Source organism: Anolis carolinensis, unplaced genomic scaffold (genome assembly GCF_035594765.1).
Source record: "Anolis carolinensis isolate JA03-04 unplaced genomic scaffold, rAnoCar3.1.pri scaffold_10, whole genome shotgun sequence".
In the NCBI taxonomy this organism is placed as follows: Eukaryota; Metazoa; Chordata; class Lepidosauria; order Squamata; family Dactyloidae; genus Anolis; species Anolis carolinensis.
The window spans coordinates 9846788-9860224 of NW_026943821.1; the positions used below are offsets into that span (position 1 = coordinate 9846788).

At 41.8% G+C, this 13437-nt stretch overlaps 1 protein-coding gene across 4 annotated transcripts in view; it reads right to left on the minus strand.

Moving 5' to 3' along the window:
• Positions 1 to 240: 240 nt before the first annotated feature.
• The window catches only part of nkpd1 (NTPase KAP family P-loop domain containing 1), a 32499-nt gene continuing 19302 nt past the window's right edge, over positions 241 to 13437 (minus strand). For 2 of the 4 annotated variants that reach the window (XM_008113847.3, XM_016994812.2), the window contains exons 3-5: positions 10234 to 10405; positions 3729 to 3860; positions 241 to 2788 (exon numbers count right to left, since the gene is read on the minus strand). In XM_008113847.3, the coding sequence (XP_008112054.1) occupies positions 1131 to 2788; positions 3729 to 3860; positions 10234 to 10405 (1962 nt within the window). In that variant the 3' untranslated portion in view covers positions 241 to 1130. The other 2 variants (XM_008113848.3, XM_062962110.1) reach the window with 2 other exon arrangements.

A 13437-nucleotide genomic window follows, 5' to 3' on the forward strand; every position in this document is an offset into this window, starting at 1 on the left:
TTGTGCATTTTCCGGGCTGTATGGCCATGTTCCAGAAGCATTCTCTCCTGGCGTTTCACCCTCATCTATGGCAGGCATTCTCAGAGGTGAGGTATATTGGAAAGCTAAGCAAGGGATGTTTATATATCTGTGGAAGGTCCAGGGTGGGAGAAAGAACTCCCACTCTGGACCTTTCTTTGGCTGGAAGACCTTTATGGATCAGTGTTTGAACACAACAGATTTGTAAGACAAAATCAAAGATAGGTAATACAATACTTTTATTAGGACCAATACATTGGCACAGTGTTAGTGCAAAAGTGTCAGTGGTGTCCCTTTACATTAAAACTTAGTTTTGTTGCTGTTGGATAGAAAAATGTACAGAATTTTATGCACAAATTTTACTACAGCTTCCTTTCACGTTATGATCATTGGATCTTGAAACAAGATAAACTATGAGGCAAGCTAAGCTCTCATTTTCTTGGTCAGCTATCGCAGAATTAAGAACATAAATATATGAGACATAATGGAGCAGTCAAAAAGCCAACATTCTGTTTGTGCAATTGATTCTACTAATACTGACTCTTTTCTCCTACTTCCCTGACTTCATTTTTCCTTCCCCTCTCTCATTTTCCAACACAAAACCTACCTTGGCAATAGTATATACTTGATTCCTCTTTCAGTATCTCATCCTCTCCCCCCCCCTTTTCTGATATTCACAGCATTGATAAATTGCACACAAAACAAAACAAAAAAGGTCCAAATGTGCAATTTTAAATCTAATATGAAAATGCCCCACTTCGATTATCATCCATTCCTTGGTGCAAATTGTGGCGTTTTCCCTATTTGGAGGAAATGTTTTACAGACTTTGTCCAGAATTCAGGTAACCCACCCCATATTCCCTTGCTGGTTTTCCAAAGAATTCTGAGAAGTGTTCAAGGTGCATTCTCAATTCACATAGATACTTGCTAGGCATCTTGAGCTTTCACATACCCACCACTGAGCAGAGAAAATGGTCTGGAATCTTCCCAACACACCTATGCAGCTTTTCATGGGGTAACACAAAGATTTGCAATTGTCTAACATTACTATGGTACTTCTTATTTGTCCCCCCCCCCCCCTCCAAAAAAAGCAACAATTGAAATCAACCATCTTAATCCTTTTCGGCTAGTTCTTCCTTTTTGCTGCAGTACTTTTCCAAGGAATCTAGTGAGCGCAGCTGCCCCATCCGACACCTGATGGAATGGTCCAGGTTGACTGTGTACCTGAGGAATTGCTCTCCTTCTTCCACTGTGAAAGGAAAGTCATGTGAAAGGAACTTCTCAAAGAGTTCTGGGTCACCGTCCAAAGCCAGGAGTTTCCCAATGTCCTTGTGCTTGGAGAAGAATTCCTTGCAATTCTCTGTGAAGACATTCCACATAGGTTCCTTGCTGTAGTCAAGTTCGTGTTTGCACTGCAGCTTATCCTGCAGGCATTGCAGAATCCAACTCAGGCGGCAGGGCCACTGGTTGGCCAAGACCACCCAACCAGCTACTGAACGAGGACAGATGTTGTGCCGTAGGAGATGTTGTTGGGTCATCAGCCTGAGGGTGATAGGGATGGTGTTGACAATCCTTCTCATCTGGACAATACTGTTTGGGATATATTTGTAAAGGCAGTCATACTCATTGTGGAGGCAGTGGAAAGCTTCATGAATATACTGCACAGCCTGAGCATCAATCTGATGCTGGTCTACCTCTGTGGACACTTCCATATCTGTCAAGGCTGCCATTTCTTTTCCTTTGGTCTTTCGGACCCCCTGCTCCAGATTCCTTGTGATGATCCTGTACATCAGATCTTCCCGAGTCTGGAAGGCCTCATGCAGGAACCGCATTTTGCACCGTGTGCTGATCTCTGGGATGGAGAAAGGCAGTGTCACGGTGCGGTTGAGGTAGAGGTAGCCGTTGTCAGCCATTCCCTTCATCGTACCGGCTTCCTCTAAGCATGAGACAATGACGCAAGGGTCCACCACCAGAAGGAAGATGAAGGGGGCATTGGTGTCTGAAAGGAGCGTGTTGATGACATTCAGGACCCCGACCACCCTTTCCGGGTAGCACATGTCCAAACTGGTGATCTCAAAGACGATCCTCAGCCGCCGCCGTTCAAAGATCTCCATGTAATACACAAAGTGAGTTAGAACTTCAATCTCTTTCTTCACCGCACTCATAAATCCCAAATGGCTCGTGAATTTTCCATCACTGGTCATGCTCTCAATTTTCTTCTTTTGGCTCACAAGAAGGTGCTTGATCACAGGAGCCAAGGCCACTATGGCACCTGAGCCAGAAACGGCAGTGAGGATGCTGCCAAAGATCTTCAAGTAGCTGCCATCTCTGATCCCGGGCACAAGGAACGCGGTGGCAGTCAGGGCCGCACCTGCTAGCAAGATGACACCGAGTCCGCCAGCGCCATAGCAGACCTTCTTTTTGACCCGCCACTCATCTTGACTGAACCCAGAGGCATATCGTGGTGCTTTCCCCACCACTTGATAAAAGCTGAGAGGCAGAGGACCGAAATGGTGGCGGATATGGTCGCACAAGGTGGTAACTAGGCCAGCCCACAGCTTGTCGCTGCCTGCATACTGCCAGGCACTGAATCTTACAAAGATGAATTCGATGTTCTTTCTCCTCAGGTGGACCTCTGTGATGACTGGTTCATAGAAGACCAAGTACCAGAGGAGGGTGAAGTAGTTCCAGCCTTCTGGCTGTCTAGGCCTCTGGTGAGTCTTCCTGAACTCGTTTTCTTCTCTCCGCATGGATTCTTTATGCATACATCCTGCAAAAAGAGAAAAAAGAAGCAACATCAGATGCAAATATGCCAACTTGTCACTGCTCACAAAAGGGAGGATTATGTATGGAAGGAATTTGAAAATATGCTTTAAAATGTGTTGAGAAGTCCCAACAAGAAGACTGGTATGAAGTGAATCTTCACAGTTCAGAACTTATGCCATGCAAAATTTGCACACTGTTATTTTGCATGGAAAACAGCATATTTGGTGCAGAAAATAGTCGTTTTTGAGCAGAAAACAGAGCTGCCCTTTGCATTGAAAGCATTTGGGGGGGGGGGGGGTTGCACAAAAATCATATCCCAACACTGCGAGTGCTTTGCAGCAAGAAGAAAAATACCAGAATGACATTTTGATTCCTTCAAAAACAAAAGTAGTAAAGGATTAACAATATGGAAATAGGATCCTTTGCCTCCGGTCTTCAAGTACAGAGTATTTTGCTCATCACCATTTTCTATTTTGTGTTTGATGATTGTATTCGTGTTTCTCTATTGGAAGGCAATGTACAGTTTGCAAAAATAGTTAACTTTTGAGATAACAAAATGACCAGCAAAAGAAATGGCAGAGAAAAGATCCATTAGATCCTACAAGGTGGATCCTGGTATGAACTGAGAAGCTATACTTTTTATGCACAGCATATGATGGACTTTCTATTGCTGCATCATCATCATCATCATTATTTCCTTTGTTTATATTTAATCTCTTCCCCAGGCCAGAACTCAAGGCAAGTTGCAAAAATTAGAACTGGTGGAGATTTTAAAAAATAGGTAAGTAAAACATATAAACCGTCAGTGGAAGTTCACCACAGAGTCGTGCCAAAGGATCTAGAAATTCCTAGAGAAGTTTTCTTTCAGGTTAAAAAATAGCAGTTTTTATTTGAGTTCTCCCCTTTCTCTGGGTTCTAACCCAATCTTTTTGCTCCAAACTGACCTGCAATCTGATCAAGTAGTGAATGAGCACGGGCTCCACACGGCGAATAGAAGCCCACTGTGACCGGGGTGGAAGTATGGCATAATGTCTTGGAAAGACTGCAGCAGTAAATGTCATCTTCTGTCAAGATATCTGAGGAAAGGAAAACACATTCCATAAACCAAAGCCCAATTTAGTTGCAACCGGAGAAATATTTAATTCAGTGACCTGTTAAAAGTGTCTTCCTAATATGTTGAAATGTAACTCTCATTGTATAGAGGAAAGACAATTACAGTTGTCTAATCAAATGTAAAGCTTTCATTCAAAATATGGTCCGCAGTCTCACAGTTACTACACTGTTGCAATGAGAGCAACTGGTCTCGTGAAACCCTCTTATATTGCTGAGGCAATATGGATGCTGGGAGGGGAGAGGCTGACTACCCACAAAAGGTGCAACAACAAGCCTCCTGACTGCAGCTTCTCTTCCTCATCCCTTGCCCAATGCGGAGACGTTCCATGTGGCACCTGAAAGCAGGGGTGCCTTGGTGTCTTCGTTTTTAGGACTATTCCTGGGGTTATTTGGGGTACTGAATCGGAAAATTGCATTGGATAGACCACATCAGCTTGAGATTATTAAATATGGTTTTCTGTGGGTGAGCAGATGGTGACTACTGGATGACATATGTTCTGTATCAGAAACTAGAGCTGATGTGGTCTATCCAATGCAATTTTCTGAATCGGCACCGACTGACAGCGGTGACGACGTGGGGTGAGACCCTGGTTGCTGTGCAGAGTGGGTTCCAAAATTCATCATTCCAGTCTCACCTCCTTCTCCAGGCTGTCTTCCCAAGTGGAGAATCAGCACTGGTCAACAAACACTCCAGCAGGCGAAGAGTCAGTTGTTTAACTGTTGTTTAACTTTATTTACATAACTATTTACAGTTGCAGTTATTTACAATAAATCCCGGACACATGGCTGTGTCTCCTCGGCTACAGAGCATAGCAATCATAGTCCATCTCCAGAGAATGCTCAAGCCGAACACACACTAACAGACAATACTCCCCTGCATTCCACAGACTAAGAAGGAAGTCCCGGTCAAACAAAACTTGACCCCATTGGTCCTGTGACACATCAATCAAAGCAGGTTCTTATTAACTCCATAACTACTGAAATGCCTTGCCGAAACTAACACAGAAGGCATTTCTAACAACCTATATTGATTTCAACATTTCACACAATTCACAATACCCTGACACCCCAAATAACCAAACCGAATCTAAAGTTGACCAAAACCTGATGCGTAACCCTTTTGGTACTAATGTTGGAGAGTAGTCCCTGGTCAAGTGGTCCCTGGTCAAAGCGGTGGTCAAAAACGGTTGGGAACCACTGCTTTAGAGATACAAAACTACCAAAACTATACAACTCCATAATAGCCACTATTATTAAACTACAGCTAAGCAACTATGAAAAATAACAAAACACACAGAAGCAAACTATAGTTGCAGGATTCCATAACATGTCGCCATGGCAGTTATATCAGAATCATAATGGTATGGTAAAAAGGGGCTCACAGTTCTCAATGAGCTTTGTGAGAGCTGACACTTCTGGAGGAAATAACTGGGCCATGGATTGTAGTTATGAGATGGGAGTGGATATAAACATGCTCTTCATATTTCACATATGACAACTAGGACATGTGGCCAAGCAACATCTGAGTGTGATCAACATGGCAAAAGTTATTCCTAAGGAGAAACAAAATAGGAGAAGATGCAACAGTTTGCTTTTGCTTGAGCCTACTGGGAATCTTACTTATTTTGCCTGAATCTTACTTGGACATTTTGAATTCAGTTTATAGCCATTGAAGTAAAGTAGAAGAAAAAGGTGAAAGGGGGAAAGTGAAACTGGGAAACTTTAAAAGCAGCTGGAAAAGTGGGATGACAGAGGATTAATGGGAATGCTTCTGCCAACTGGGTCAGAGGGTATTCATAGAACAGCAGACAATACTATCAGTCACTCTGTTTATATATTCAAGGGCTGAGGTGAGCTTCAAAGGGAGGGGGAAAGTCCCGGTCTCTGTTTTTCCTTGCAGTAAAACAGCATGAAGAATAACATGATAATTAGGCCGAGAAAAAGATGGGTGGAGTTGAACATTCATCCGAAGCAAACAATGAAAGAATGACTGAGCGTAGGATGTGGGCAGGTGACTTCCAGTTCAAAATCCTGTGGCAATACAGGTTGAGCATCCCTTATCCGGAAATCCTAAACCCTCCCCATGAGTGGCTGACATAGGGACAGCTTTGTTTTCTGATGGTTCAAGGTACACAAACTTCAAGTTTCAAAATTATATTTTAAATAATGGTGTATAAAATTACCTTCTGATTACATGTTTTGATTTAGGTCTCGTCTCCAAGATATCCCCTTCCATACACATATACAAATATCGGTATTCCAAAAAAGTCCTAAATCCAAAACACTTCTGGTCCTAAGCATTTTGCATAAGGGATACTCAACCTGTATGTATTGCAGCTGAGTATAGTGGTAAGAAAGGGCCCCCAGTGGCGCCGCGTGTTAAGGTGCTGAGCTGCTGAACTTGTGGACCAAAAGGTTGCAGATTCGAATCCAGAGAGCGGGCTGAGCACCCGCTGTTAGCCCCAGCTTCTGTCAGCCTAGCAGTTCGAAAACATGCAAATGTGAGTAGATCAACAGGTACTACCCCAGCGGGAAGGTAAAGGCGCTCAATAGAGTCATGCCGGCCCCATGACCTTGGAGGTGTCTACGGATGACGCCAGCTCTTGGGCTTAGAAATGGAGATGAGCACCAACCACCAGTGGACAATGTCAGGGAAAAACCTTTGCCTTTACCTATAGTGGTAAGAATGGACTTCGAATATGCAGAGTCGCATTCTCTTAATGCCATTTGTGTCATTTGTTATCTTAACATATAGTGGTCAGATCATCTGATCTTTCTTAACACAAACCGTTTGTTGAGAGGCCTTTCTCGGCTAATAGCTGAAATATAGGGCAAGATTCTTGTGCTTGCAGATAATAGTTTCTTAGCATTATTGATCAAAAGGCATTGTAGATCTCGTCTATGTGTTGGTTTTCGAAGGTTTTCATGGCCGGAATCACTGGATTGCTGTGAGTTTTTCGGGCTGTATGGCCATATTCCAGAAGCATTCTCTCCTGACATTTCACCCACATCTATGTCAGGAATCCTCTTGAGGTTTATATATCTGTGGAATGTTCAGGGTGGGAGAAAGAACTCTTGTCTGTTTGAGGCAAGTGTGAATGTTGCAACTGGCTACCTTGATTAGCGTTAAATTGCCTTTCAGCTTCAAAGCCTGGCTGCTTCCTGCCTGGGACAATCCTTTGCTGGGAGGTGTTAGCTGGCCTTGATTGTTTCCTGTCTGGAATTCCTGTGTTTTCTGAGTGTTGTTTTTTATTTTCTGTTCTGATTTTAGAGGTTTTTTTTAATACTGATAGCCAGATTTTGTTCATTTTCATGGTTTTCTCCTTTCTGGGCCAGAAATCAGGGCCAGCTAACACCTCCCAACAAAGGATTCTACCAGGGAGGAAGCAGCCAGGCTTTGATGCTGAAAGGCCATTCAATGCTAATCAAGCTGGTCAATTGCAACATTCACACTTGCCTTCAATAGACAAGAGTTCTTTCTCCCACCCTTGTCATTCCATAGATATATAAACCCCACGTGCCTAGTTTCCAACAGGTCTCACAACCTCTGAGGATGCCTGCCTAGATGTGGGTGAAACATCAGGAGAGAATGCTTCTGGAACATAGCCATACAGCCTGGATAATGCACAACAACCCAAAATAACTCCTGTCTTTCAATATCTTTAGAATATTCTGTGACACTGAGTGATCATGATGATGATAATTTCCCTGTTAGATCAAATAATATTTTGGCCAACGTACGAGAAATTGTTTAAAATCCCAAGTAATGAGGTAGTATAAAAGTCATACCCAAGTTCTCCAAAATAAATTCATTTTTTATGACAACACAGTCAGCTAATCAGATCGAGTAATTAATCCTTAAGTTTCTTTCTTAAGTAATATAAACAGTGACATCAGTAATCAAAACAACAATTTAGTCTGTAACTTGATAACAATTACTACGATGTAACTGTTTCCACTGTGATACAGCGAAAATAAATAGTCTTAAGGAACCTGAGAGATGAAACATATTAATGAGGACATGGACTTTAATTATAAGTAGACAGTAGCAAAGGAGATGAAAAAGGCAAAAGCTGTAACACAAAGAACAGATTATTATAGGGTGCTAAGACTTTCAAATGAATAAAGGAGCTATATATTATTTAAACAAGGGTTGGAAGAAGGCAATTAGGTTCCCACTTACAGGCGCTGTTTATGAGATGTAATAAAATTATTATACCTTACAGTTAATGCTCATCACTTTTTATAATGTATGCTTTATTCTTTCTACAGAACTGAAGAAAGTATTTAGGTCACATCCCTTTTTCTTAATCCAGTGAAAACAAGCTCTGATGATTTCCCCATTCATGAGATAGAGAAAATAATATGGAAAACCATTCTTACTTAATGTGTTGTTGAAGTCTTTCATGGCCGGAATCACTGGGTTGCTGTGTGTTTTCCGGGCTGTCTGGCCATGTTTCAGAAGCATTCTCTTCTGACATTTTGCCCACATCTTTGGCAGAGGTTGTGAGGTCTGTTGGAAACTAGGCAAGTGGGGTTTATATATTTATGGAATAATGTCCAGGGTGGGAGAAAGAACTCTTGTCTGTTTGAGGAAAATGTGAATGTTGCAATTGGCCACCATCATTAGCATTGAATGGCCTTACAGCTTCAAAGCCTAGCTGCTTCCTGCCTGGGGAAATCATTTTGTTAACAAACTCTAGAATCAGGACAGCAAATAAGAAACAACACTCAGATAACAAGGGAAATCCAGACAGGAAACAATCAGGGCCAGCTAACACCTCCCAACAAAGGATTCCCCCAGGCAAGAAGCAGCCAGGCTTTGAAGCTGCAAGGCTATTCAAATGTAATAAAGGCGGCCAACTGTAATATTCTCCCACCTTGGACATTATTTTACAGATATATAAACCCCATTTGCCTAGTTTCCAACAGACCACACAACCTCTGCGGATGCCTGTCATAGATGTGGGCAAAACATCAGGAAAAAATGCTTCTGGAACATGGCTAATACAGACTGGAAAACTCACAGTAACCCAGCGATTCCAGACACGAAAGCCTTCAACAACACATTTCATTTTCTTTCTTTCATTTTCCCTTATTCTTTCTTTCTTTCCTGAATATTTAGTATGTTTTGTATTACACAAATTCCAAAAATCAATAAAATTCCTACAGTATCACCCTCTGATCCATGCATTCAATATCCCTGCTTTCATTGACAAATAATTTCCCACCACCCAAAATGTTTGTGGCCCTCTTTGGACTTTCTAGTGCAGTGGTATCCCAACCCATGGATTGCGAAGGGAATGGACATTTTAAGAAGGGAAAACAAAAAAACGTGTCTTGCACTGGATCTGCAGAACTATTCTGACTCAATTCTGATGTGATATGTATAGGTCGTATCCAAATGTCACCATACTTGGCATTTCGGGTTTTACAGCCCTTTGTTTCTGTGAGAGCAGATTTTAAACGCTTCTTCAACTGAAAACCAAAACAAGAAATAATTAAATGTTGAGCTTGACATGAGGTTGGCATTATCGAGAACACAACAACAAAAGCCTTTCTTTTCTCTCTTTTGACCAAATAGCTCTGAAAACGAGTTGCAAACCCATCATAATACAGCTCTAGAGGAGGGCTGAATAGCCACTCTCCCCATTGCACTGCTGTATTTGATGATCTTTCTCATATTTATAATAGCACAAGCTAGTACAAGTCAAGATATCAACTAGCAGGAAATTGGGATTATAGTCTTTTAACTATAGTATGGATGTTGCTCCCTCCTCTGTTTGGCTGGACTTCCCTCCCCTGTGTCTCATGAGCACTCCGATTCCCCCTTTCAGACTCCCTTCCACTAATTGTATTGCATTTTGATATAATCCTGTATATGGTTTTGGCTAAGATTCTTGGTTTAATTGTCTCGATGTCCTGGCAATGCCCTTATTTTAAGGTGTTAAGATTTTAAGGTTTTGAGTTTTCGGGGTTTTGAATTTTTGAAGTTTTATAAAGTTTTATATTTTTTTAAAGTTTTAAAATTTTTAAAAGTTTTTTAGTTTTAAGTTTTAAATTTCCTGACGCTGAGACCTGATATGTTTGTGTGGGACTGTGTCCCTCTTCTTATGAGCTGGTCATTGTCTGTAATAAAGTGAACTTCAACTTGAATCTTACCGTACTGCCACAGATTTACTCCTCCCAGCCTCTTCAATTCTAACCTCTTTAAAAATCCTCTTCCATTATTGCGCTATTGTGTGATTTCGCTGTCTCACAAGAAGACACCATTTCATGTTTTTGGACCCCCGCATTTGCGGAGTTGTGACCTTGGATTTGTGCGGCCAATCTTACCGTTTCTGTTGTGGCATTCCTCGTGTGCGATGTGGTCAAACTCTCTTGAGCATATGCGCCGGGCATCATGGTTTTCCTCGCTGTGATGTAACCGCGTGATCTCCTCATCGGTAGGACTCATCAGCACTGGCGCCAGGCCACCTTCGACCAGAGTTCCCAAGCAGGTGGGACCCTACAAGAGGAGAAAACAAGTAAACAGGGACAGTATTCTCCATTGCTGGTGAAATTTGACAGCTCAACTTCCCGTGACACTGTCCCGGTGTCCTCCACCAAATTTGTATTTCATAGACATCTCAGTATGGCTGTAATTCTCTCCTTCCACCCCACCTCAAACTTCATTTCATGCTGTCAGAGAGTCAAACAAAACAGGTACCTTTTCCCCCGAGTGGTGAAGAAACAGAAGTGACAACCAAACTTCCTCAGCTGAGCCAAGGTAAAAATGAAAACATCCCAAACCTGAGAGGTGTGGCAAATTCAAACGAGTTTGAAATCTGGGTCTGCATACCAACGTGAGTAATATGCAGGACAAATATTTCAACCACTTGAGAAAGATAATGACTCGATGGCGTATCGAATGGGTGTTGGCCTGGATCTTAAAGAGCCGGGAATGCTACAAAGGCAGACTGATTCAGAGAAGCTGAAAGTGTTTCTGCACCTTGAGTATGAGCTAAATTACATTGTCTGATTGATACTCTGCAGTCCCAAGAAGCTTTACAATTGTCCCAGTTTCTCTCTCTTCCTGCCACTCGAATCCGTTGTCCTCAGCATATATCAGTAACTGCAAACAGAGTTCAAAGAGCCAATGCAATTTGGAACTCAGCAAAAGGAGAAGAGGAGAATCTTGCCCTTCTCAGTCAGCTCAAGCAAAAATAAGCAGCTGTAGCCACTTTGGCTTTGTGAACTGTTCATCATTCATTACTGGACCATGTGCTGAGGTACATGTACAGGGTAGAATGAATGCAGTTTGACACCACTTGAACTGCCATGGCTGACTGCTATGGATTCTTAGGATTTGAAGTTTGTGAGGCACTCACACTCTTTGACAGAGAAGGCTAAAGACCTTGCAAAACGTCCATGATTCTGTAGCATTGAGCCATGGCAATTCAAGTGATGTCAAACTGCATTCATTCTACACTGTAGATCAGTGGTTCCCAACCTTTTTTTGACCAGGGACCACCACTTTGACCAGGGACCACTCTCCAACATTAGTACCAAAAGAGTTACGAATCAGTTTTTAGTCAACTTTAGATTTGATTTGATTATCTGGGATGCTGATTCAGAAAATTGCATTGGAGAGACCACGTCAGTTCTAGTTTCTGATACAGAACATATGGCATCCAGTACTCGCCATCTGCTTGTTCACAGAAAACCATATTTAATTATCTAGAACTGTTGTGGTTTCTCCAATGCAATTTTCCGAATCAGCACCTCAAATAACCCCAGGAACAGCCCTAAAAATGCTTCCAGGCATCACATGGAATGGCTCTGCTCAGGGGGAGGGAGGGAAGAGGAGGAGAAGCAGCAGGCAGGAGGCTTGTCACACCTTTCATGGGTCTCTCCCCTCCTGATATCCCTGTTGCCTCAGCACTATAAGAAGGTTTTGCGAGACTAGTCGCTCTTGTTGCAATGATGTATTAATGTTGAGGCCACAGACCATATTTTAGTTTTCGGGGACCACTGGTAGTCCATGAACCACTGATTGGAACCACTGCTATAGATGCACCCCTGGTTTTCACTTGTGAAATATAGAAGGAGTTAAAGATTATATATTGCTTCTCTAGTCTTCTAAGACCTGTGATTCACATTTTAAATAGGCCGTAAGTCCTTCTTGTACCATTAAATGCTTAACGTATGTTTTTCCATGCAATTGATGAATTTCCACATTAATTTATATTCATTTTTAGTAGCACTTCCAGGGGTCAAAATTGTTCCCCAATTTTGCCTAGCTCTGAAATTGTAATTCTTTTTGCAATATACTAAAGCTCTGTTTCCCAACTTTTGGTCCTCTAGATATCCTTGACTTCAGGTCCAATGATTTTTAATTATTGGCTGCACTTCTAGATTTTCTGTGAGTTGGCGTTCAATGCAAGGTTTCTTGCCTTTTGGAGGACCAAAAGGCAAGAAACCACAGCACTTTAACTTTCAAGCGGAAATACCTGTGTAATGCAACTGAAATATTAGGAATATTAAAAAAAAAACATAATTGGAGTATGAAGGAGGCAAATAGCATTTTAATGAAGACAATTTACTATGGTATAGCTTTGCATAGTGGAAATTCCTTGGGGAAGTTTGAGGTAAAATGTTCCAGGCAGGAACTTGGGAGAAGTCAAGGCCTGAATTTGCATTCCTGTAATAACTTATCCAAATCCGCCCAGACGTTAACTGAAAAGCCCAAGGAACAAAGAGGAACTCTGGTACATTCTGAGAAACTGCAACAAAACTATGTCAATGTTATTTTAATAGAAAAACCAGAGCAAAAATGATTTGGAAAAGGAGAGATTTACATATATATAATTAGATGTCTTGGAGATGGGACTGAAGTCTAAACCCATTTGTGTTTCATATACAACTAATACACATAGCCTGAAGGTCATTTTATATTTGTAATGATTTTGTGTCTGAAAAAAAATCTTTGTGGATATTAAACCATCAGAAAGCAAAGATGTCACACTCTCAGCCACCAGATGTTTTGGACTTCAACTTCTAGAAGTCTCAGTTGACCAAGTCAGTTATAAGGCTTTGTTGGAGTTGTCGTCTAAACATCTGGAACACATGACATTCCTAATCTGTTCTCTAGACCAGTGATTTCCAAACTCTAGTCTTTTAAGTTTTGTGGACTTAAAGTCCCAGAAGATTCAGCTGCCTTGGACAATGATCAGGGATTCTGGGAGCTGAAGTCCAAAACACCAGGGAGACATTGCTTTAGAAAATAGCATTTTGATATATAAACCCCACTAGCCTAGTTTCCAACAGACTCCACAACCTCTGAGGATGCCTGCCATAGATATGGGTGAAACATCAGGAGAGAATGCTTCTGGAATATGGCCATACAGCCCAGAAAGCTCACAGCAACCCAGCATTTTGTTTGTTCATGTTGTCTCGAATAGCAACAACCAGTGAAGTACAAACTCCAGCATGAAGATGAACTTACAGTAAGATTCAAAAACAAGTCAGAAACCATGGAATGCTTGAGTGAGAAGACAT